The 22,995-nt window shown below is 43.0% G+C and overlaps 1 protein-coding gene and 1 long non-coding RNA gene across 3 annotated transcripts in view; both read left to right on the forward strand.

The window, feature by feature from the left end:
• Positions 1-753: 753 nt before the first annotated feature.
• PDCD6IP (programmed cell death 6 interacting protein) overlaps positions 754-22,995 on the forward strand; it is a 76,549-nt gene continuing 54,307 nt past the window's right edge. Inside the window, exons 1-3 of one of the 2 annotated variants that reach the window (XM_058729298.1) lie at positions 754-1,100; positions 17,352-17,406; positions 19,104-19,173. In XM_058729298.1, coding sequence (XP_058585281.1) covers positions 892-1,100; positions 17,352-17,406; positions 19,104-19,173 — 334 coding nt within the window. In that variant the 5' untranslated portion in view covers positions 754-891. The remainder of the gene's footprint in view (positions 1,101-17,351; positions 17,407-19,103; positions 19,174-22,995) is intronic. The other variant, XM_058729299.1, reaches the window with a different exon arrangement.
• On the forward strand, positions 1,757-5,641 carry LOC131511563 (uncharacterized). The gene is made up of 2 exons (XR_009261583.1): positions 1,757-2,767; positions 3,027-5,641. It is a non-coding gene; the product is annotated as an uncharacterized LOC131511563 (long non-coding RNA).

A 22,995-nucleotide genomic window follows, 5' to 3' on the forward strand; every position in this document is an offset into this window, starting at 1 on the left:
GGTTCTGAATGACTGATGCTTGCTTACTCTTCTAACTTTATTTTATCCCATTCCCTGTGTGGTTTTTAAGTTTTTGCCACCGTCTACTTCAACTTCCCGAACAAGGGAAGTGTTTCTTCCCGGGGACTTGGCACTTGCAACCCCATCGGTCTGCGAGATTCTCCTTTGCCACTCTTCCCCTCTTCTAATGTCAAGCATCATCTCAAAGTGCAGGTCGTTTTCAGTTGACCCCAGAGAAGCCTACTCTGATCGTCTTGTTTAAATCAGGTTCTTCCAAGGGACCCTAATACCCTACGCTCCGAGCACCCTGTTTTTCCTACCATACTCTGGACACTTTGTACACCTTAGTTTCTGTGTCCTTACCTGCCTGTAAGTTGCATTGCACCGTGGCAGGGACCTTGCCTATAAGGCTCACTGTGCCCTCAGTCCTGGTGTATAGCAATGCGTGGCGTGAACTACCATAGGTCACAACAACCCCGAGGCTGCAACGTCTCGGACAGGTCGCCGCAAACTCTCGTAGGGGCCAGTAACAACACTTCACCGACAAGTTGCTCGAGTGGAGGCATCGTGGCTTTTCCGTGAAGTCGCCGCAAGCAGCGCGCTGGAGGGAGAGGCTTCCCCTTGCGAAAGAAAAATCCAGCCCCCCGCGGAGACGCCCCAGTCCCGGGCCCGCGGCTCCGCGTCCCCGCCCGCCTCACGTGACTGCGGGCGGCGCGCCCCAGTGCGCCTGCGCGGGAGCTCCCGGAAGTGGCCGGACCCACAGCTCGGGCGGAGAGCCCGTCCGTCGGTTCGTCGGTCCGCCGGTCCGCCAGCCGGATCGTCCGCGCGCCTCGGCCCTCGTCGGCGTCCCGCGCGGCCTGTGCGGCCCGAACCGCGGCCGAGGTGCCCGCCATGGCGACGTTCATCTCGGTCCAGCTGAAGAAGACCTCGGAGGTGGACCTGGCCAAGCCGCTGGTGAAGTTCATCCAGCAGACGTACCCGAGCGGCGGCGAGGAGCAGGCCCAGTACTGCCGCGCGGCGGAGGAGCTCAGCAAGCTGCGCCGCGCCGCGCTCGGCCGCCCGCTGGACAAGCACGAGGGCGCTCTCGAGACGCTCCTGAGGTGGGCCCGGGGGCGAGCGGCGGGGGGGTGGTCCGCGGCCCGCCGCCCCCGCGTCCCCCTCCGCCCGTGCGGGGCCCCTCCCCCGCCCGCACGGCCCCGGCCCGGCCGCCGCGCCCAGGCTGGGCCGGGCGCGTAGGTGTGGCCCGCATTCCTCCTCGGTGAGCTGGAAGCGGTCCCGTGGGCCGCCGCTCGCCCTGCCCTCCCGTCCGGCCCGCCCTCGCCGGCCCCGGCCCCGGCCCCGGCCCCGGCCCCGGCCCCGGCTCTGCTGGGACTCGGGCCATCGGATGCCCGGCGCGAACGGGGTTGCCCGCGCGCCGCGCGCTCTCGCCGCATTTTCCCACGAGTAATTGCCCCCACTTTTTGGGGGGTCTCCGAGACACCGCCCTTCCCCCCATTTTTGCGTCGCCGCGCAACTTTCCGGACCGGGTTAGGATTTCATAACCGTAGTCGTTTGAGGGAAGTGGGAGAATTGGGACACTGGGACGGACGTCTAGGACTGACTGCGTTATTGTCACTCGGCCTGAGCCACCTTTTTGAGTTCGTTATAATCGCACGGCGGAGAATTCCCAGCGTTAGGAGCTGCGGTTATTTGAAATTAAACTCGAGAGGTTGTTGAAAATCAGTTTTTTTTTTTTTTCTTCCCCGAGCAGGTAGGCGCCCAAGGGAGTGAATTTGTTATCCTAACAAATGCTTGTGCAGCTCATGCTGTATTTAATGAGGGTTCCGTTTGCGGTACTTTTTCGGATCGGATGACAACGTTTTCATGTAACTTAGCGGTTCAAAATGTTCTTTTGCCTACCTTTGAACAGCCTCGTTTCTTACGTGGAACATATTCTCCTTGTCTCTCCGGACAGACACAGCTGTATTAGGATGCAAGGAGAAGCCCTGGTTAAACTAGTTTATTTATTTGTTCTGGTAAATGAAAAGTGTAGGGATAGTGCTTCTTTAGGTTTAAGAACCACTTAAGCCTAAAGAGTCTTGCACCCATGATGATTCCCTTTTAGGTGAATTTTGTTTCTGTATTGGGAGACATGCCCCCCGCCCCCCCAGCTCTACTGTGATTACAGTGGTCCGTAATACATAAATAAGAGAGTGCTTTTCTCCTTCTCTCTGGCGAAGTCCATGGCAGGCCTCTGATTGGGTTGGCTCTTGCCCACTTATGAGTGGAAATGTACTAATTTGCTTGCCCTTGTGTGAGTCACTCTCTGCTATAACTTTTCCATCCCACATGGATCAAAGTGGTAGTAATAGGGACTGGGGGAGGGCTGGTTCCTCCAAGGGAGGATACTGAATAGATTGCCCAGAGAGATTAGGACCCTTGGGTGTCCTTTTTTTGTTGTTGTTTTTGTTTATTTTGAGCGAGCACAAGTCGGGGAGGAAGAGAGAGAGAGAGAGACAGAGAGAGAATCCCAAGCAGGCTCTGCACTGTCAGTGGCAGAGCCAGCTGCGGGGCTCAAAGTTAGGAACGGTGAGATCATGACCCCAGCCGCAACGTAGAATTGGATGCTTATCTGACTGAGCCACCCAGTGGCTCAGTATCATTTTTAAAGATAGGACTGTCGGGTTGCCAAGATCATTAGTTTGAGACTTAGTATGAGCTTTTTGTTAAGGTAACCTAGGAATTCTTAGTCATTGTTTTTAGAACTAACTTTAAAAAAAAATGCAAAGTGAGTTTTTATTTTTTATTTTTTTATTTTTATTTTTTAAAGATTTTTTTAACGTTTATTTATTTTTGAGGCAGAAAGAGACAGAGCATGAATGGGGGGAGGGTCAGAGAGAGAGAGAGACACAGAATCAGAAGCAGGCTCCAGGCTCTGAGCTGTCAGCACAGAGCCCGACGCGGGGCTTGAACTCACGGACCACGAGATCACGACCTGAGCCGAAGTCGGACGCTTAACCGACTGAGCCACCCAGGCGCCCCCAAAGTGAGTTTTTAAAAAAGGCATTTGTTTTGAGACGGGGAGGAGGGGCAGAGAGGGAGAGAGAGAATCCCAAGCAGGCTCTGTGCTGTCAGATCAGAGCCTGAATTCAGGGCTTGATCTCCTCCCACACTGTGAAATCATTACCTGGGTGGAAACCAAGAGTTAGGTGCTTAACGGACTGAGCCACTCAGGTTCCCCTCCAAAGTGATTTTTATGTAGACCAAAATAGTATTTAGTGAGGATTTTCCATTAGTAGTATTAAGAAAGCAAGGGATGTGGTGTAACAAACACTGTGATAACAGTCTTGTTAAATAGATTGTTTGGTCCCAGCTCTTAAGGAGCTTAGAGCTTTCAGAGGCAATTGGTGCACAATTTCAAGACTAACAGACAAGAGGGGGGGCCTGGGTGGCTCAGTCAGTTAAGCGTCCAACTGTTGATTTCAGTTCAGGTCATGGTCTCATGATTTCTGAGTTGAAGCCCCGCATGGGGCTCCTCACAGACAGTGCAGATGCTTGGGATTCTCTCTCTCTCCCTCTCTCTCTGCCCCTCCCCTGTTTATACTCTCTTTTTCAAAAAAACTTAAAAAAGACTAACATACAAGAGGGAGTAGTGGATAGTGGTTGTGATAGAGTTCTGCTGTGAACTTTTAAAACTTCATTCATTTGTTCAATCCTTATTTTTTTAGGCATAAATGTGAGAACTATTCCTAGGTACTAAGGTCGTTGCAGAGATCGTGTCTTTGAAACTAACCGTGTTTCATCAGTCATCTCTATATTATTCTCTCCTAGCCCTTTCATTCAACAACTATATTTTTTTCACTTGCCCTTCTAGTGCGCTAGGATAGGCTAATAGATATATACTACAGTCTATTAAATTTTATGATGCAGGTGTATATAAAAGTTCCTTGGGTATATATGCTGTAAAAATCAAACAGTTGTGACATGTTCATTCAATCAAGCAAGCAGAATATCTTTATTTTTAAAAGAAAATGTTATTATTATTTTTAAGTAGGCTCCACACTCAACATGGGGCTTGAACTCATGACCCCGAGATCAAGACTCACATGCTCTACCAACTGAGCCGGCCAGGTGTCCCTGGAATATCTTACTTTGTTTGTTTTTAAAGTTTATCTATTTTGGTAGAGACAGCACAAGTGGGGGAGGGGGCAGAGATCAAGGGAGAGAGAGAATCCCAAGCAGGCTCCGTGCTGCCTGTGCAGAGCCCAACATGGAGCTCAAACTCGGGAACCTCGAGGGGGAGGAGGGAAACTTCAGATCTCAGTGTGTGTGTCTTTTTGTGGCAGTCAGTTTTTTTCTTTTAAAGAGAGAAAGCTTCCGGTCTCCTTCCATGAAAAAGCCTGGTTGTCAGCTTTCTGAAATTTGACCAAGGGGAAACGGAGGTTGGGGATTTCAGCAGTCATACATGCAGTCTTTTATGTCATCTGGTTTAGGGTGACACCTGTATTAGGGTTGGATTCAGCTGCATGTAGTAGATCCCAAGTATCAGTTCAATTATGATTTTCTTCCTGTGAAGAGTTGGTAGATAGGTAGTTCTGGTCATCCGAGGCTGGTGTAGTGCTTCTGTGAAGTTCAGGCTCCGGCGGCGTCCGGCCGTCTGCTCTGTAAAGCCTAGAGTCTTTGTTCTCAAGGCCCAGATAGGAGTCATACCCAAGTTTCAGGTCGTAGGAAAGACGGGAGAAAGGCAGAGGGCTCAGTTTCCAGAATATTTCCTGGAAGCTGCCCCCTAGCACCTTGCTTATGTTACTGGCTTTTAGCGTGTGTCCACATCACAGAAGGGTAGGATAGAAAAAGGAAGCTTTATTAAGGGCAGCCACATACCCAGCTGAAATGTGGGGTTCTATTAGTAAGGAAGAAGGAGACAGAGTGATGCAGGCATTTAGCACTGCCAGCCATGGCCTCTCAGTCCCCATCCTCCCCACTTACTTGTGCTTGATCCCCCAGCTTCGCTGTGTTTGATATCCTTAACATTTTCCTCAGTCGAGGAGTTGGGAGCCTGATGGTTTCTTTCAAAGATTTTCAACCATACCTTCTCTTCCCAGACTCATACTGGATTCCTTTTTTGAGTGGTGCCTCCTGTTTCTTAATTTAGATCCTTTCTGGCTTCTCCGGCATGATTTGGCTTCTACTTTGTTAGCTCCCTCTCCTCTAGGCAATTAGAGTTTCAGCTTTCTCTCTCTGCTTCATTCCTTCACTCCTCATATTTTAGAAAATTTCCTGAAACCTCTTGTATGCTATTAGGCCGTTTCCCGTTGTCTTTGTCCTTGTGCATTGACATCTTGAAGATTTTTTATTCTTTTTTTTAGTGGAATTTTGGGAGGGAACAGAGAAGGGTGTTGATTCAGATCTCCGGTTAACTGGGAGAGGGTTGTTTATATTTTCATCTCTCCACAGTGGTTTTATTAGTTTACCTTCCCAGGGCGCTGGGTGCCCCAGTTGGTTAAATGTCTGACTTCAGCTCAAATCATGATCTCACGGTTCGTGGGTTCAAGCCCCGCATCAGGCTCTGTGCTGACAGCTTGGAGCCTGGAGCCTGTTTCAGATTCCGTTTCCCTCTCTCTCTGCCCCTGCCCCACTCATGCTCGCTCTCTCTCTCTCTCTCTCTCTGTCAAAAATAAATAAACATTTAAAAAAAACCTTGACTGTTATTAATTTACATTCCCATCAACACCTGTGTGTGAGTTTTTTATTCCTCTGCATTCTGGCTGATACTTGCAGGTTAATTATTTTTATTTTTTTATTTTTTAGGGAGAGAGAGAGAGCGAGAGAGAGCACGAGTGGGGGAGAGGGGCAGAGAGAGAGAGAGAGAGAGAATATCTTAAGCAGGTTCCATGCTCAGCGCAGAGCCTGATGTAGGGCTTAATCCCACAACCTTAGAATCATGACCTGAGCCAAAATCAAGAGTCAGATGCTCAACCGACTGAACCACTGGGTGCCCTGTTAGTAACTTAAATTATTGCTTTTTGCTAAACAATGGATGAGAGATAGTACCTTGTTTTCCACTGTATTGCCTTGATTTCTCTGAGGTAGAGCATCTTACATTTACTGGTGTCACTTAATTTCTTTTTCTGTGAATGGCCTGTTCTTTTTCTTTGCCCATTTTCTGGGTTGCTTGTTTTTTTCCTTACTGATTTTTAGGAGTTTTTTTTACATTTTCTGGTTGTTTATCCTTTTTCCATTATGTGTCTGTGTCTTATTTCTTAATTGTGTTTATGATACCTTTTGTCATACGGAAGTTCTTGCAAAATGTTTTTTTCATAATTGATAGTTACAATTTTTTCTTACTCTTAATGTGCATATGTTATGTGTGATTCTCCCCTTGATCAGATTTGCTAAGGGTTTGAAGCTACCATTTTCTTTTTTTAAAACCAAGTCTGTTTTCTTAATTTCTTTTTTGTGTTTTGGTTTCTTCACTGCCTTTGTCATTCACTTTTGTTTTCTCTTTCTTTTTGTATTGAATGATTAGTTTCTCATCATTTTTGTTTTTCTCATACATTTATTTTAGGAGTGTATGCTTTTTCTCAGTCTACTTTGGCTGCATCAGTTGGTTTTGATATTAATATTTTCATTGACATTTATTTTTAAATAGTTTGTAATTTTAGTTTTGTTTTCCCTAACTTGAGTCATTTATGTACATTTCTGTAAAAATTCTAACTTTGTTATTCTCTTGTGGGTTAGTGTTTAGTTTGTTGCGTTATGGTAGTATTTTCATTTGTAGTAAATAAAGTTGATGGAACTAGTCTCATAAGTTCTGAATTTTTTTCAAGCGCTAATGTTTTTTATAGATCAGGAAAAGAAAATGTTGCTGTTCCACTTTACTTCACAACTGTTGCTAACATTCTGATTGTTGGTTTGGGAGTGAGGATATTAAGATAATTTTAGCACTAATGACACTCCTACAGATTTGTTATTCAAATAGTGTGGAGGAAGTAAAGATATGTAATAGTTGGCCCTTGGTCTCAAGGAATATCTGTACTTGGCAGACCTTGATTTGGCTCAGTAATTTTATTCTGCATAGATGAATAAACATAATTTAAAGGAAGATTTAAAATCCGATTTGTTTTTCTGTATTCTGACTTCTTTTTTTTTTAATTTTTTTTTTTTTTCAACGTTTTTATTTATTTTTGGGACAGAGAGAGACATAGCATGAACGGGGGAGGGGCAGAGAGAGAGAGGGAGACACAGAATCGGAAACAGGCTCCAGGCTCCGAGCCATCAGCCCAGAGCTCGATGCGGGGCTCGAACTCACGGACCGCGAGACCGTGACCTGGCTGAAGTCGGACGCTTAACCGACTGCGCCACCCAGGCGCCCCTGTATTCTGACTTCTAATGTTTCCTAAATAAGAAAGCTTGTCAGGACAGTCTTCATTCTGTGTAAACTTAAGGAGAATCTTGTGCACACAGGAGGTTTAAGCCCACACAGTTGACTCTGTGGCAGAATTAAGCTAAGATCCAGACCTCTTGACTCCCTGACTAGTTTTTACTATACTCTGCTGCAAAATGCTTCATTAATGAATCTTCATGTGATAAATTGGGTGAAGAAAGAAGTGTGAAATAAGGTTCTGGAAGTATCTATGAACTCTGACCAATACGCGGTCCAACTCTTTGCATTCTCTTGTTTCTCTTTCTGGTTGGCAGTTGGGGGTTGCACAGCCCTAAGTACTGACTGGAGCTGTACAGGTCATGAGAATTTGCACTGCACTGTCACTTTGGCTAGTGTGGACTGGTTCTCAATCTCCATGTGTTCCCCCTAAACTTTTTTCTTTTAATTATTTTTTTAGTGTTTACTTTTTGAGAGAGAGACACACAGAGGTGAGTGGAGGAGGGACTGAGAGAGAGGGCGACACAGTCTGAAGCAGGCTTCAGGGTCTGAGCTGTCAGCACAGGGCCCGACGTGGGGCTTGAACTCACCAAGCGTGAGATCATGACCTGAGCAGAAGTCGGACGCTTAACTGACTGAGCCACCCAGGTGCCCTGTCCCACCCACCGCTGAACTTTAAAACTACAGTTTCCAATCGAGTCTGTCTTTGGTATGTTCAAAGAAATGAATTCATTTCCTAGGTTTTTTTTTCCCTTATGAACTTTGAGAAATTGAGCTATTGGATATTTGCTGTAGGTGACTGGGTTTTATAAAATACTGAAGAACATATAAAGGCAGTTCTGAATAGTTGCAAAATAATGATGTGCAGCTACCGTTTGTGTCACATGTACTATGTATCAACACTATCCTAAGAATCTAGTATGGTATCTTTTTCCTCATGCTTAAATGAGATATTACCTGACATCAGGAAGGGTTTGGAGAGGTTATTCATAACTTGCACACAGTCACACAGGTGTGAGTTGGTGGACTTGGGTTTCAAACTCAGGATTGTCGGACTTGCAAGTTTGAGATACGCCCACTGTGACATTATACCTCTTAAATGTGTTTGAAATTTTATAGTTGATTAAAACATTACTTCTTTCTTTCTTTTTTTTTTTTTAATGTTTATTTTGAGAGAGAGACAGAAAGTGAGTAGGGGAGGGGCAGAGAGGGAGGGAGACACAGAATCTGAAGCAGGCTCCAGGCTCTGAGCTGTCAGCCCAGAACCTGTCCCAGGGCTCGAACTCACAAACCGGGAGATCGTGACCTGACCCGAAGTCGGATGCGTACCCGACTGAGCCACCCAGGCGCCCCAAAACATTACTTATTTCTAAAATATTAAAAGTACATATGGATTCTTTGCAGCATTATTTCCCATAATGCTCTTTCTTTCTTTCTGTCTGTCTGTCTGTCTTTCACCAATTTTGTAGCATACTGGCTTTCCTTCTTCCTACTTGTGGAAAACTCGCAGCAGAGGTCTACTTGTTAGAGGTATATCCTAAGCTAGAATCTGCTGATACAGTAAAGCATATTTAAGTGATAGAGGTGGGTAGATTTTCTTGTTTCTGCCCTTGTTCCCTCTGTAGAGAATTTTGAGACCTAAGATTTAGGCTGAATTACAAAGGATAGTGTGATGGAATTATGTAAAAGGAGTAGTTCGTTGTATTTCTTGTAGGAATAAGGAGCATTTTGCCTGTGGTAACTACAGTTAGCGATGGCTGCTTTCTTTGAAAAGCATTAGTTGAGCGGCGCCTGGGTGGCTCAGTCGGTTAAGCGTTCGACTTTGTCTCAGGTCATGATCTCATGGTTCATGGGCTCAAGCCCCACGTCGGGATGTGTGCTGACAGCTCAGAGCCTGCTTTGGATTCTGCGTCTCGCCTTCTCTCTCTCTGACCCTCTCCTGCTTGCACTCTCTCTGTCTCTCAAAAATAAATAAATGTTAAAAACAATTAAGAAAAAAAAGCATTAGTTGGTTTCTGTTGGGGTTGAGTCCATAGGAGTCAGATATTATTTCCAATGACTGTCCTCCCATAGTACTTATTTTAAATTACATCACCTGTCCTGAGACAGCTATTTTACTTTGAGGATTCCATCGCATAGCTTCTAGTATTTCAATATATGATATAAATGTACTTTTTCCCTACACAGCTTAAGTTTTGAGAGTCGAGCCCAAAAGCTTTGAATAGAGATAGCTATAAACAATTCAGGACATTCGGTTGCGCCCCCCCCCCCCCCCCCCCAGCTGATCCATTTGCAGAGGAAGTAGCTTTATCTCCTACTACTTCCTTTCTTGCTTACTGTAGAGGAGTCAGCAAACCAAGGCCTGGTCAGCTGCCTATTTTTGTATTGTTCGTAGCCACCACTCTGAGTGGGTCGGGGCTGTGAGCCTTGGAGACCTAGCTGGCGTGCCTCCCCTCTATCCCATCGTCCCCTTTCTTCCCAGCGCTGGAGTGCACCCCGCTATCCCTTGTTTCCTTTTATTCTCAGCACTGGAGTGCTCCCCTCTCTTCCATCGTCCCCTTTCTTCCCAGCGCTGGAGTGCACCCCGCTATCCCATCTTTCCTTTTATTGTCAGCACTGGAGTGCTCCCCTCTCTTCCATCGTCCCCTTTCTTCCCAGTGCCTGCCTCCCTGGCCATTCATTGGCTGCACCTCACTGCCTCCCAGGGTTAGCTCTGGGGCCACCTACACTTGGCAGTGAATGTACAGTCTCAGGCTGGGAGTTGGTGACTCAGCACATTGCTTGTCTCCAGCAGCTGAGCCAGCTGCTCAAGTTGAGACGGCCGGGCTTTCTGGGAGAAGAGGAGGGCGTGCTGGAACTTGGGTGTCACTGAGGCAGAGAGTGAAGGTGACTGTGTTGTGACTGCCCACCCCCTCCCCTGGGGCCCTCTCAACCAGACTGGATACTCTTCCTTGGAGAGTGAATCTAGCTAATGACAGTTGGGCGGCTGTGTACCTAGAGTGCCCTCCATCTGAGCTGGCCCAGGTCAGGGAAGAAGCTTACAGGGCTGGCAGTTTTCCTTCTTGTGTCAAGACCTGCGTATTATCTTGACTTTGCCTTTTGCTTGGCGAAGCCGACAATAGCCCTTCTCAGAAACAGTTGCTCTGTCGGCCTTGTTGCTGGGCCTTGCGTGCTGTTGCCTTCTTTTGTCTCCAGCCCTTGGGACCTGGCTGGTGTCTCCTTGTGGGCTGCGCTTTGGTAGTTCCTGTTGGTTCACAAAACAGAGAGTCTTGGGTTTTACTTTCCAGAGATAAAAAAGGTTACTTTTTAAAAATTTGCAGCTTAGTGACATATTTGGGGCTAGCAATTAAATAGCAAACAGACGCATTCTCTGCTCTCATGGAGCTTAGAATGCTTTGAGAAAAAAGATACCATACATAATTCCGTAAGTAGGTATATTACAAACTGGTAAGTTCTATGGAGGACGAATTCAGAGGCCCAAGAGATTATAAAGGGAGAGTTTAAACTCCTAGTTTAAAACAGGAGTTAGGTTGACCGTCCTCCTCACTTCTGCCACCACTGTGGAACAAACAGCCGAGTTACGCTCCCCCCCCCCCCCCCGGGTTACTGTAGTAGCCTCCTGACCCACCTCTCGCCTTTGCTCTTGCACAGCTGCAAGTCCGTTTTCTACGCGGCGGCGTGGATGGTGACTGTGAAAACAGAGGAGCTCGTGGTACTCTTCTGTCCAGACTCTGATGGGTTCCCCTCTTCCTCCGTATGGTAGAAACCGGAAGTCTCACGGTTCTGCTCAGAACATCGTTACTTCTTTGATTGCATCTTCCGCCATCGTCTCCTGTGCTGGCCCTGTGACCATACTGGCCTCCTTGCCGCGGGTGGTGTTTTCGGGCATGCTCTTGCCCCAGTTTTTGGCACTTGATGGTCCCACGACTGCTAATCTTTTATCTCACTTACCTGCTGGCCTCATCACATCACCTCCTTCATACCTTCTCTATTATCTGTGGTTTTTAAAATTGTTTTATTTCTTCTGTGTAGTCAAGTTATCCCATGTTGTGATTGAAGACCACAGTCTTCTCACCCTGTACAACACCTTATCCTTTTTACTTTTTTCTCCCTAGCACTGATTACGGTCTCCTGTACTGTATTTTGACTTATCTATTTTGTCTCCCCCTCTACAAGTAAAGCTCTACAAGGGCTCAAAATTTTAAATGTTTGTTTACTGCTGAATTTCTATGTCTTAGAACTGTGTTTGGTACATGGTAAACTCTTAGTGTATGTTTTTTGAATGAATGGGTGAACAAACAAATGAGGGAAGGCTTTTTTGATGGTACATCAGCCTAGATAAGAAAAGCAGGAAATCGTGATAGGAAAAGTGTCCGGGGCGGGGGGGGGGGGGAACAACTGGTGGAGGCCCTGAGCCAGGAGAGAGCATAGACTAATGAATAGAACGTGTAGTGAATATTCTCAGATGAGGCTGGAGAGGTGGATGATGGCTGGATAATGCCAGACCTTGTCAAAAATTGTGGATGAAATTTTAAGTATGATAGGAATGAGTGAAAGCGTTTCAACATTTAATAATTCAGAGTTCATTATTTTTTTCAGAGTACGAGAATGTTTTAGGTACAAGAATATTCTACATGACCACGGTACAGCTTTCAAAATTGGGAAGTTAGCATTGATTGAATATTACCGTGTAACCCATAAAATGCATTCAAATTTTGCTAATTGTCCCAATGATATTTTCACAGGCTCAGGATCTCATCCAGGATCCTTTGGCATTTAATTGGTTCTTTAGTCTGCTTACGTCTGGAACAGTTCCTCAGTTTCTCCTTGTTTTTCACAACCTTGACATCTTTAAAGAGTATAAGCTGCTTACTTTGTAGAATGTCCCTCGGTAACGGTTCGTCTTATTTTTTCTTAGGATTTATGCATTTTTGGGCAGCAGTACCACCAAAGTGCAGCTGGGTTTTGTTTTTAGTTTTGTGCATGTCAGGAAGAGCTTGATGTTGTTTGGTGCCATGTGTTTAACTTTCATGATTTGATCAAGATGATGTCTGCTGGGTTTCTTGACCTTACAGTTGATGAGTATGTTGAACAAATTAGTAAGTACTTTGTGGGGAGATACTTTGAGTCTTCGTAATACCCTGTTTCCATCAGACTTTCTTGTGTTAGCATCCATTGATATATCTTAACTGAAACAGATACTCTGAAAGGTGCCGTGGTGATTTTTCCAACTCTGTTACAGCTTCTAGTGTTACGAGCTGCCGTTGTACAGTAGGGTAGTGCTTTCCTTATTCATCTCTTTATTTTGTTTGCTTCAAATTGGTGTTCTTATTTTTCTCAATGGGTTATGATTTGTTTATTTCATTTAATTTTTTCTGGACTTGGCTAGCAGGAGCCCCTTAAAGCTAGTTCTTACGTCTTTTTGACACGTCCTCATTTTTTGGGTACTTCCTTGACTATCTGACATAGCAAGATGTCTTAGGTTTGATTCTTGAATTTTCTCCGTCTCCGCCATGGGATCTGTCGTTTCTTGAAGGAGTGTTGGCTCCTAAAGCAGAGAATTATTCATCTGGGCTCTAGATGTGCTTATGCCACCAAGGTGTTATTGCTTCTAGGCCCTCTGAGCATATATGTTTAGGAAATACACTCACACACACATTTATACCTGTTTTTGTATTTCTCCACTGTATATACGTGTGTGTGTACGTGTGTGTATTTTTGTTGTTGTTTAGTTTATTTTTGAGAAAGAGAGAGACAGAGAGGGAAAGTGTGTGGGAGCCAGCAGGGTAGGGGTAGAGAGGCAGAGACAGAGGGAGACACAGGACCCGAAGCAGACTCTGCACTGACAGTGGGTCTCGAACCCGTGAACCGTGAGATCATGACCTGAGCCGAAGTCAGACGTCCAGCAACTGAGCCACTCAGGCACCCCTGGATTTCTCTACCATATTAGGAAATCACACTGATACCTCCAATTCCAAGCAAAAACTACAGAATTTATTCTAGCCATTTCTCTTTCCGTATTTGTAACTCTTTTCTCTGACAGTTAGAAATTAGTGTCCATTATCTTCATTGTGTTTACTTAATTGCTCAGATCTTGTTGTTTGTAACCAAACCTGTGGCCATGTCAGCCAAAAACTTGGTCTCACACATGTTGCCCCTCTCCCTGGGAGATTGGCCTCAGAAACAGTCATTGGAGTGATAGCCCTGAAGAAGGTGGGGAGGGGAGGGGAGGTAATAAGGGAAGGAGGAAGGGTTAGAGAGGCCAGTTAGAAGGCTTTGCCTTGGATATCCCCAATCTCTCATGTTAGCTGAAAGGTCAGCCTGATGAGGGAGAAGATTGCTTCTTGTTTGATGATTGTTCTGGCTGCTGTGTGGAGAGTAGACTGAGAAGAATGACAAATGACTCAAGGAGACTTTGTGATTAGTCTACTTTAAAGGGAGGGTAGAAGTTTTTTTTTTGTTTTTTTTTTTTAATCTAATTCCAGTTTAGTTAACATTCAGTGTTATATTAGTTTCAAGTGTACAATATAGTGATTCAGCATTTTTGTACATTACTCTCAAGCAACTGCTAGAACTGATCAACAAGTCCAATAAAGTTGCAGAATACAAAATCAGCATACAGAAATCTGTTGCACTCCTATACACCAGTAATGAAGCAGCAGAAAGAAATTAAGAAAGCAATCCCATTTACAATTGCACCAAAAATAATAAGATACCTAGGAATAGACCTAACCAAAGAGGTGAAAGACTTGTACTCTGAAAAGTGTAAAACACTGATGAAAGAAACTAAAGATGACACAAATGGAGACATTCCATGTTCATGGATTAGAAGAGTAAATATTGTTAAAGTATCTATACTACCCAAAGCAATCTACACATTTAATGCAATTCTTATCAAAATACCAGCAGCATTTTTTATAGAACTGGAACAAATAATCCTAAAATTTGTATGGAACCAGAAAAGACCCTAAAAAGCCAAAGCAATCTTGAAAAAGAAAAGCAAAGCTAGAAGTATTACATTCAAGTTATATTACAAAACTGTAGGGATCAAAACAGTATGGTACTGGCATAAAAATAGACACACAGATGAATAGAACAGAATAGAAAACCCAGAAATGAACCTGCAGTACATATGACCAATTAATCTTTAGCAAAACAGGAAAGAATAACGGGAAAAAGTCTCTTTAACAAATGGTGTTGGGAAAACTGGACCACTTTCTTATACACAAAAATAAACTCAAAATGGATTAAGGACCTAAATGTGGACCTGAAACTATAAAAATCCTAGGAGAGAACACAAGCTGTAACTTCTCTGACATTGGCCGTGGCAGCTTTTGTCTAGATAGGTCTCCTGAGCCAAGGGAAACAAAAGCAAGGATAAACTATTGGGACTACCCTAAATAAAAAGGTTCCACACAGTGAAGGAGACAACAAAACTAAAAGGCAACTTATGGAATGGGAGAAGATACTTGGAAATGACATATCTGATGAAGGGTTAGTATCCAAATGTATAAAGAACTTCTGAATCTCAACACCCCAAAACAAATAACCCATTTAAAAAATGGGCGGAAGACATGAACATTCTTCCAAACAAGACATGATGATCAACAGATACATGAAAGATGATCAACATCACTCATCATCAAGGAAATGCAAATCAAAACCACAATGGGATATCACCTCACACCTGCCAGAATGGCTAAAGTAAAAAACAAGAAATGGCAGGTATTGGCAAGGATGTGGAGAAAAAGGAAACCTTTGTGCACTGTTGGTGGGAATGCGAACTGGTGCAGCCACTGTGGAAGACAATATGGAGGTTCCCCAAAAAATTAAAGATAGACCTACCATATGATTCTGTAATTCCACTACTGGGTATTTACCCAAATAAAACACTAATTTGAAAAGGTCTATGCATTTTCTGTTTGTTTAAACATAATTTACAATGGCCAAATTACAGAAGCAGTCCAAGTGTCCATCAATAGATGAATGGATAAAGACGTGGTGTGTGTGTATATATTGCCCAGCCATACAGAAGAATGAAATCTTGCCATTTACAATGACATGGATGGGGCTAGAGTGTACAATGGTAAACGAAAGAAGGCCAAGAAAGACAAATACCATGTAATTTCACTCATGTGCGGAATTTAAGAAACAAAACAAATGAGCAAAGGAAAAAAGAGAAACCAAGAGACAGACTCTTAATTGTAGAGAATAAACTGATGGTTACGGGGCGGGGGTGAGGGGGGATGTGGGGGGTGGGTGAAACAGGTGATGGGGATTAAGGAGTGCTCTTGTGATGAGCACTGGCTGATGTATAGAATTAGTGAATCACTATATTGTACGCCTCAAACTAACACAACACTGTATGTTAACTGGAATTAAGAATAAAAAAAATTAAATGTACTCTTTTTTAATCCCCTTCACCTACTTCACTCATTTTCTCACCCACTTCGCCTCTGGTAACCATCAGTTTGTTCTCTATAGTTAAGAGTGTGCTGGGGCGCCTGGGTGGCGCAGTCGGTTAAGCGTCCGACTTCAGCCAGGTCACGATCTCGCGGTCTGTGAGTTCGAGCCCCGCATCAGGCTCTGGGCTGATGGCTCGGAGCCTGGAGCCTGTTTCCAATTCTGTGTGTCTCCCTCTCTCTCTGCCCCTTCCCCGTTCATGCTCTGTCTCTCTCTGTCCCAAAAATAAATAAAAAAAAAAAACGTTGAAAAAAAAAATTAAAAAAAAAAAAAAAAAAAAGAGTGTGCCTTTTGATTTGTCTCTTTTTTTCTTTTTCATTTATTATTATTATTATTATTTCATGTTTATTTTTGACAGTGAGCAGGGGAGGAGCAGAGATAGAGGGGGACAGGGGATCTGAGGCAGGCTCTGCACTGACAGCAGAGAGCCCGTTGTGGGGCTCAAACTCACGAGCTGTGAGATCATGACCTGAGCCAAAGTCGGACACTTAACTGAGCCACCCAGCTGTCCCTCATTTGTTTTGTTTCTTAAATTCTGTTATTCTGCTTTGTAAACTTCTTAAATTACTGCCCGTGCTCTCTTCTAGGATTTTTATGGTTTCAGGTCTCACATTTATTTAGGCCCTTAATCCATTTTGAGTTTATTTTTGTGTGTGGTATAAGAAAGTGGTCCAGTTTCATTCTTTTGCATGTTGCTGTCCAGTTTTCCCAACACCATTTGTTGAAGAGATTGCCTTTTTCCCATTGCATATTCTTGCCTCCCTTGTTGAAATTAATTGACCATATAATCGTGAGTGTATTTCTGGGTAGGGTGGAAGCTTTGATGAAGGGTGTGACAGTGGAGATGGGCAGAAGTGGAGATGTCCAAGGCATATGTGAAAGTTAGTAAACCTGTTTTTAAATAGCAGTTTATCAGAGATGTTAATTTGCTCAATGGATATAAACAGTTGCCTTAATAAGAGGTAGTATTTTAAGAAATACTTTGGTTCTGGGCAGATGTTAGTTTCCTTTTAGCCAATACACTTGGTATGTATTTTTCTTTAGTGGTGAGTATGAGTTTTTTGTTCACAAATTTTTTTATTGCATGCATTTCACATTCTCATTTACACATTAAAAGATTGTGTTTATTAACTTTAAAATGGCTGATTGAATTTGATTTGTGGGCTGCTCAAAGTAAGCGTGAATAGGGGCGCCTGGGTGGCTCAGTCGGTTAAGCGTCCAACTTCAGCCAGGTCACGATCTCGCGGTCCGTGAGTTCGAGCCCCGCGTCAGGCTCTGGGCTGACGGCTCGGAGCCTGGAGCCTGTTTCCGATTCTGTGTCTCCCTCTCTCTCTCTGCCCCTCCCCCGTTCATGCTCTGTCTCTCTCTGTCCCAAAAATAAATAAAAAACGTTGAAAAAAAAATTAAAAAAAAAAAAAAGTAAGTGTGAATAATTTTTGTGTACTCATAAACTAGTTGTGTATATGTAAATGTATATAATATTTAGCTTTGGTAATTATAAATTTTCCTTTTTTTCTTCTTTTTTTAGATATTATGATCAAATTTGTTCCATTGAACCCAAATTCCCATTCTCTGAAAATCAGGTAAGTTATTAATTTTAATTTGTTTTAAAGTTATATGATAATAATGGCAAACACCCATTTCTTCCGACACATGGTATCATTTAAAAAAAAAAAAATTTTTTTAACATTTATTCATTTTTGAAAGACAGAGACAGAGCGCAAATGGGGGAGGGCTAGAGAGAGAGGGAGACACAGAGTCCGAAGCAGTCTCCAGGCTCCGAGTGGTCAGCACAGAGCCTGACGTGGGGCTCGAACTCATGGACCCCGAGATCATGACCTGAGCCGAAGCCGGCTGCTTAACTGACTAAGCCACCCAGGTGCCCCATGGTATCACTTTTTAAAATAAATGGTGCTTCTTCCCTATTTTATCTTTCTGTAAGACCTTTTGATACAAATTAGAAGCTTGTAAGCCCATCTGATGAGAATCTATATCTTTTGGAAGAGTCTCTTGGAATTCTGTTCCTGTTCATGTCATTCCTTAGTAACTTTTGGGTTTATGTGGAGCATTGGACTGCATTTTTAACCCCCGGAATTTTATATCAATATGATCTGTTGACTGATTAACATAGTCTGTGATGTCCTTCCCTTTGTGTTACACAGAATAAAAAAGGAAACTGAAGTATTAGTCTCAGTGTCTGTGTTTTAAAAATTGACACAAATTATATTTACATATAAAGTTGCAAGTGCTGTTATGATTAGATGTTATACTACAAGAATATTTGCTTTCTTTTAAAGGCTAGATACTAAAAATGCTGATGATTTCTCACAGTTTTGTTTGAGAGACTTGTTAAAAGTTTTCAATTTGTGTGACATTTTAAGTTTCAAAATACGTAGTTTATGGAAAATGCTTTAAACATTCTTGTAGTAAAGTTTTTACAGGTGATGTAATACGTTGAAATTTGCTTTAAAATACTCAAGGAGGAAAGAGTATGTGTGTAGGGTTGGGAGGGGACATGGAAAGTGGGAGTAGGTGAATCAAGACATTCAAAAGGCTAAAACTGTGATGGCTGTATGGCGTTCATTCTGTTATTCTCTCTCGTTTTGTGTATATTGAAAATTTCTCTAATCCAGAGTTAACAAAATTTTTGCTTGGGATTGGAATACATAATTAAAAAGAGGTAAGTTGTTTTTAACCTTTATATGTGGAATACATTAGAATCAGAGTGAAATCGTTTTTTTTATTAAGTAAACTTTTATGTATAGCATACGTACAAAAGTGAGTATCATGTGTATAGCTTGAATCTTTATAAAGCGAATACACATGTATAAGTACAACCCAAATCAAGAAATAACATATTATCTCATTCCCCCAAAGGTAACCCTTCTCCTTTTGTCATCAGGGAGTACTTTTTAATTTTGTATTCAAGGAAACCTTTGCTTCTCTTGGCTTATTTGACAATCATTTATTAAGTGCCTGTTCCGTTCGCGCCGTTGTGTGTTGTAAAGATGAGTAAGATAGTGGTTTCTGGAGAGGACAATATATGCACAATTACTGAGGCAGAATGACCACTGGGAATATCACAGTGCTAGTATTCTACTCTTAAAAAAGGAAACTCTGTGGTCCAGGAAAAGGGAAAGGAGTTAGTTGTCTACAGAAGATAATGTTTTGACAAGCTTTAGTCCTTTTCCTCATTGTGGATTTTTCTTCAAAATAGACCTAATATTTAATGAGAAGCAAGAAGGTGAGATAATTTTCTCTCTGCTCTTTTTCTATCAAGATCTGCTTGACATTTACCTGGAAGGATGCTTTTGATAAAGGTTCACTTTTTGGAGGATCTGTAAAATTGGGTATGTAATGACTTTTTAAAAAATGATAAGACACTCGGGCTAAACACGTTGTATTATTTTAGGCTTTAAAAATTGCTCTCCTGACAGCTTTTTGTAAATAATAAAAATGTTTACATTTTTTTTTTTAATTTCAACTTTTAATGTAATTTCCAAATACTTGTAGAGAGCCTATGCCTTGCCAGGCACTGTCCTAGTTACAACAAATGAGACAGTTGTATTCAGTCTGTTTAGGAAAACAAGTGATCATTCCCAAATATAACGGATAGTCTATGAGGATACGCACAAAGTAGTGAGCCCGTAAATGAGGAAGACAGGAATTCTACTTGTTGAAAGTAAGCTGTGTTCAGGTTAAGCTCTGAAGGATGAGTTTGGTTTTCCCAGCTAAAAAGTAATGTTACGGGTAGACCATTATAACCAAAGGTCAGAAGAACGAAGGCGGGTTGGCGGGTTAACCACCGTGTGCATTAATCTTCTTGTTTTTGAAACGGGGAATACATAGTACTGTGAGATACTGTTTATCTCATTTGGGCTCTTGTGTGGATTAAATGGGTGGATACTTGCAGAGTCCTTAGGAGAGTGTGCAGTAAATATTAGCTGCAGTAAGTAATAGGAATGTATTTTATTGTGAATAAGTACACGTAACACGTTGTTTGTGGTACGTATGCATTATAGAGAATGCATAATATAACACATAGTATATGGTACAAATTACGTATGATGCATACTAATAAAATTATTGTTAAGGCTTGAAACCATAGGTTGAATTGAGGATTATGGAGGGTGAAGACATTGGAAAGCAGATTGTGAAGAGGTGCGAATATACTATGCATGTGTACTCTTCTCTCTTACGTGTTAATAGCTAGAATTTATTCAGTACTTACTCCACCTAGGCACTGTGGAAAGGGCTTCACATAGATTATCTTCCTGAATTCCCCAAAAGCCCAATGAAGAAAGGCACTGTTATTACCAGTTGAACACACTTGTTTAGAAAGATGAAGAGACTTTCTAAGTCATAAGGGAAGGATTTGGTGAAGTGGGATGTGATTCCAGAAAGCCTGACTCCAGGTCCTAGAGACGAACAGACCAGTGAGGAGACTGGTGACAGATGAGATGAGAGAGGGTGGTAGGTGTGGGTCAGAGGAGAAGGAGGGGATTTGAGCGACGTTTCGGAGTTGAAACTGACTGGATCTGCCGAGTGTCTCTCAGAAGGAAGAGGAGTAGTTGAGGGTTGACTCTAAGATTTATAACTCAGTTTGACTTGTTGGATATTCCTTCCAGAAGGCAAGTTGACTTTGACTTTTGTATGCTGTGTCTGGGTAGAATCTTTTTTTTTTTTTTTTTTTTGGCATTTGGAAACGAGATTTAAAAGTCCAGAGTGGTAGAGATGTAGATTTGGGAACAGTTATCATTAAATGATAATAATAAATCTATCTCCTCTGGTAGTCCGTAGATTGGGAAAAGTGTGAAGGCCAGAGCTAGGTGATAATAACGTTCAAAGGAAACAGGAACAGGTTCCTGGGAAGGAGGATGAGAAAAAGCTTTCAGATCTCAGAGGAACCAGAGAAGAATAGAGGCACGGCATTGAGTGCCAGAAGGGTTGCCAAGGTCACATAGTCCGGTGGTTCCTGAACCTGGCCGCATGTTAGAATTACCTGAGGAAAATGTGAAAGGTACACATGTAAAGATACAGAATGCCAGATGTGATAGGAAGAATTTCCGGGGTGGACCACTGGAATTGGTACCCTTGAAAATACCTCCAGGTGATTTTAGTATCTATCCAGGTTGGAACCTCACTGACAGAATCGTTGTGGCAGAGGTCGAGTCACATAAAGTTGGAGAAGTCAGTGGATTTGGTAATGAAAGAAGTTTCACTAGGGGCATGCCCCTACATCAGGTTGAGGGGTGGACCAGAGGTGAGGAGATGGGAACCGCAAATGCGGATTGCTCATCTTAAAAGATTTTCAGTAAGGGTTTAAGGACAAGGCATTATGCTGAGAGGGAGACCAGGTCAAGAAAAGGATTTTTCTTTTTCTTTGGCATTTGCAATGCCACGTTGGTAGGCTGAGAGCAAGGAGCAGGTGCCAGAACCAGAAGATACTTAAGTGAGATAGGTTCTTCCTGGCAGACGTGGGAAGCAAAGGACTTAACATAAATAGAGCAGGACATAGTTCATCAAGGCACTCCGGTAGCAGATATTGGGAATTAAATGTCCTTCAGTTGGGAATGCAAGCTGGTGCAGCCACTCCGGAAAACGGTACGGAGGTTCCTCAAAAAACTACAAATAGAACTACCTACGACCCAGCAGTTGCACTACTAGGCATTTATCCACGGGATACAGCTGTGCTGTTTCAGAGGGGTACGTGCACCCCAATGTTGATAGCACTATCAACAATAGCCAAAGTATGGAAAGAGCCCAAATGTCCATCGATGGGTGAATGGATAAAGAAGATGTGGTCTGTATACAGTGGATTATTACTCGGCAATCAAAAAGAATGAAATCTTGCCATTTGCAGCTACGTGGATGGAACTGGAGGGTAGTATGCTCAGTGAAATTAGAGAAAGACAAAAATCGCATGACTTCACTCATATGAGGACTTTAAGAGGCAAAACAGATGAACATAAGGGAAGGGAAACAAAAATAACATAAAAACAGGGAGGGGGACAAAACAGAAGAGACTCTTAAATATGGAGAACAAACAGAGGGTTACTGGAGGGGTGCTGGGAGGGGGGATGGGCTAAATGGGTCAGGGGCACTAAGGAATCTACTCCTGAAATCATTGTCGCACTGTATGCTAACTAATTTGGATGTAAATTTTAAAAAATAAAAAGTAAAATAAAAAAAAAAAAGTCCTTCAGTAATGTCTTGGCTAAATAAAGCATGGGCTACCCACTCATTAGAATATTGTGTAATTTTAGGATACTAAGAACGAGAGTGCAAGTATATTTTTGTTCAAGTGTAAAGCTTTGTCCTGTTTCTCGGTGCATATGAAAGTGATGTTTATGGTATATTGTAGTCTGTTCAAAGTGTGCAATAGCATTATGTGTGAGAAACAATGTATATAACTTAATTTAAAATTTTGTTGCTAAAAAATGCTGTCATCTGAGCTTTCAGGGACTTGTGATCAGTGATCACAGATCACCATAACATATGTAATAATGATGATGCAAAAGGTTTAAGTCCTGTGAGCATTACCAAAATGTCACACAGAGATGCAAAGTGAACAAATGCTGTTGGACAAAGTGGTGCTGGTCGATTTGCTTGATGCGGTTGCCACTACCTCTCATAAACGAATGCAATTATCTGCAAAGTTCAATAGAGTGAAGCACAGTAAAGTGAGGCATGCCTCAATTTGCCTTTTGAGATCTGCGTATTTATTTCACTTAGCACCATGCCCTTCGGGTTCGTCCGTGGCGTAGCATGTGACAGGAAGTCCGTCCTTTTTGAGGCCGAATGATACTCCATTACGTGTTTACCCATCAGTGGACGCTTGGGTTTCTCCCACCTTTTGGCTACGAACGTGGGTGTGTAAATACCTTTTTGTGACTGCTCTCAGTTCTTTTTGGAATATACCCAGAAGTGGAATTGCTGGATCCAGTGGGAGTTTTATTTCTGAGTGTTTGAGGAACTGCCATACTGTTTTCCACAGGACTGCAGTGTTTCACCTTCCCACCAACAGCTCCCAGTGGTTCCGGTTTCTCCACATGCTTGCCAACAGTTGTTATTTTTGGTTGTTTCTGTTCCTGATAGTAGCTGTCCCAGTGGATGTGAGGTGTGTGGTTTCCTGATCAGAGCTGTATTTTAACTACTTGCACAATCTAGCC

The sequence above is a fragment of the Neofelis nebulosa genome, chromosome 5 (assembly GCF_028018385.1).
Source record: "Neofelis nebulosa isolate mNeoNeb1 chromosome 5, mNeoNeb1.pri, whole genome shotgun sequence".
Taxonomy (NCBI): Eukaryota; Metazoa; Chordata; class Mammalia; order Carnivora; family Felidae; genus Neofelis; species Neofelis nebulosa.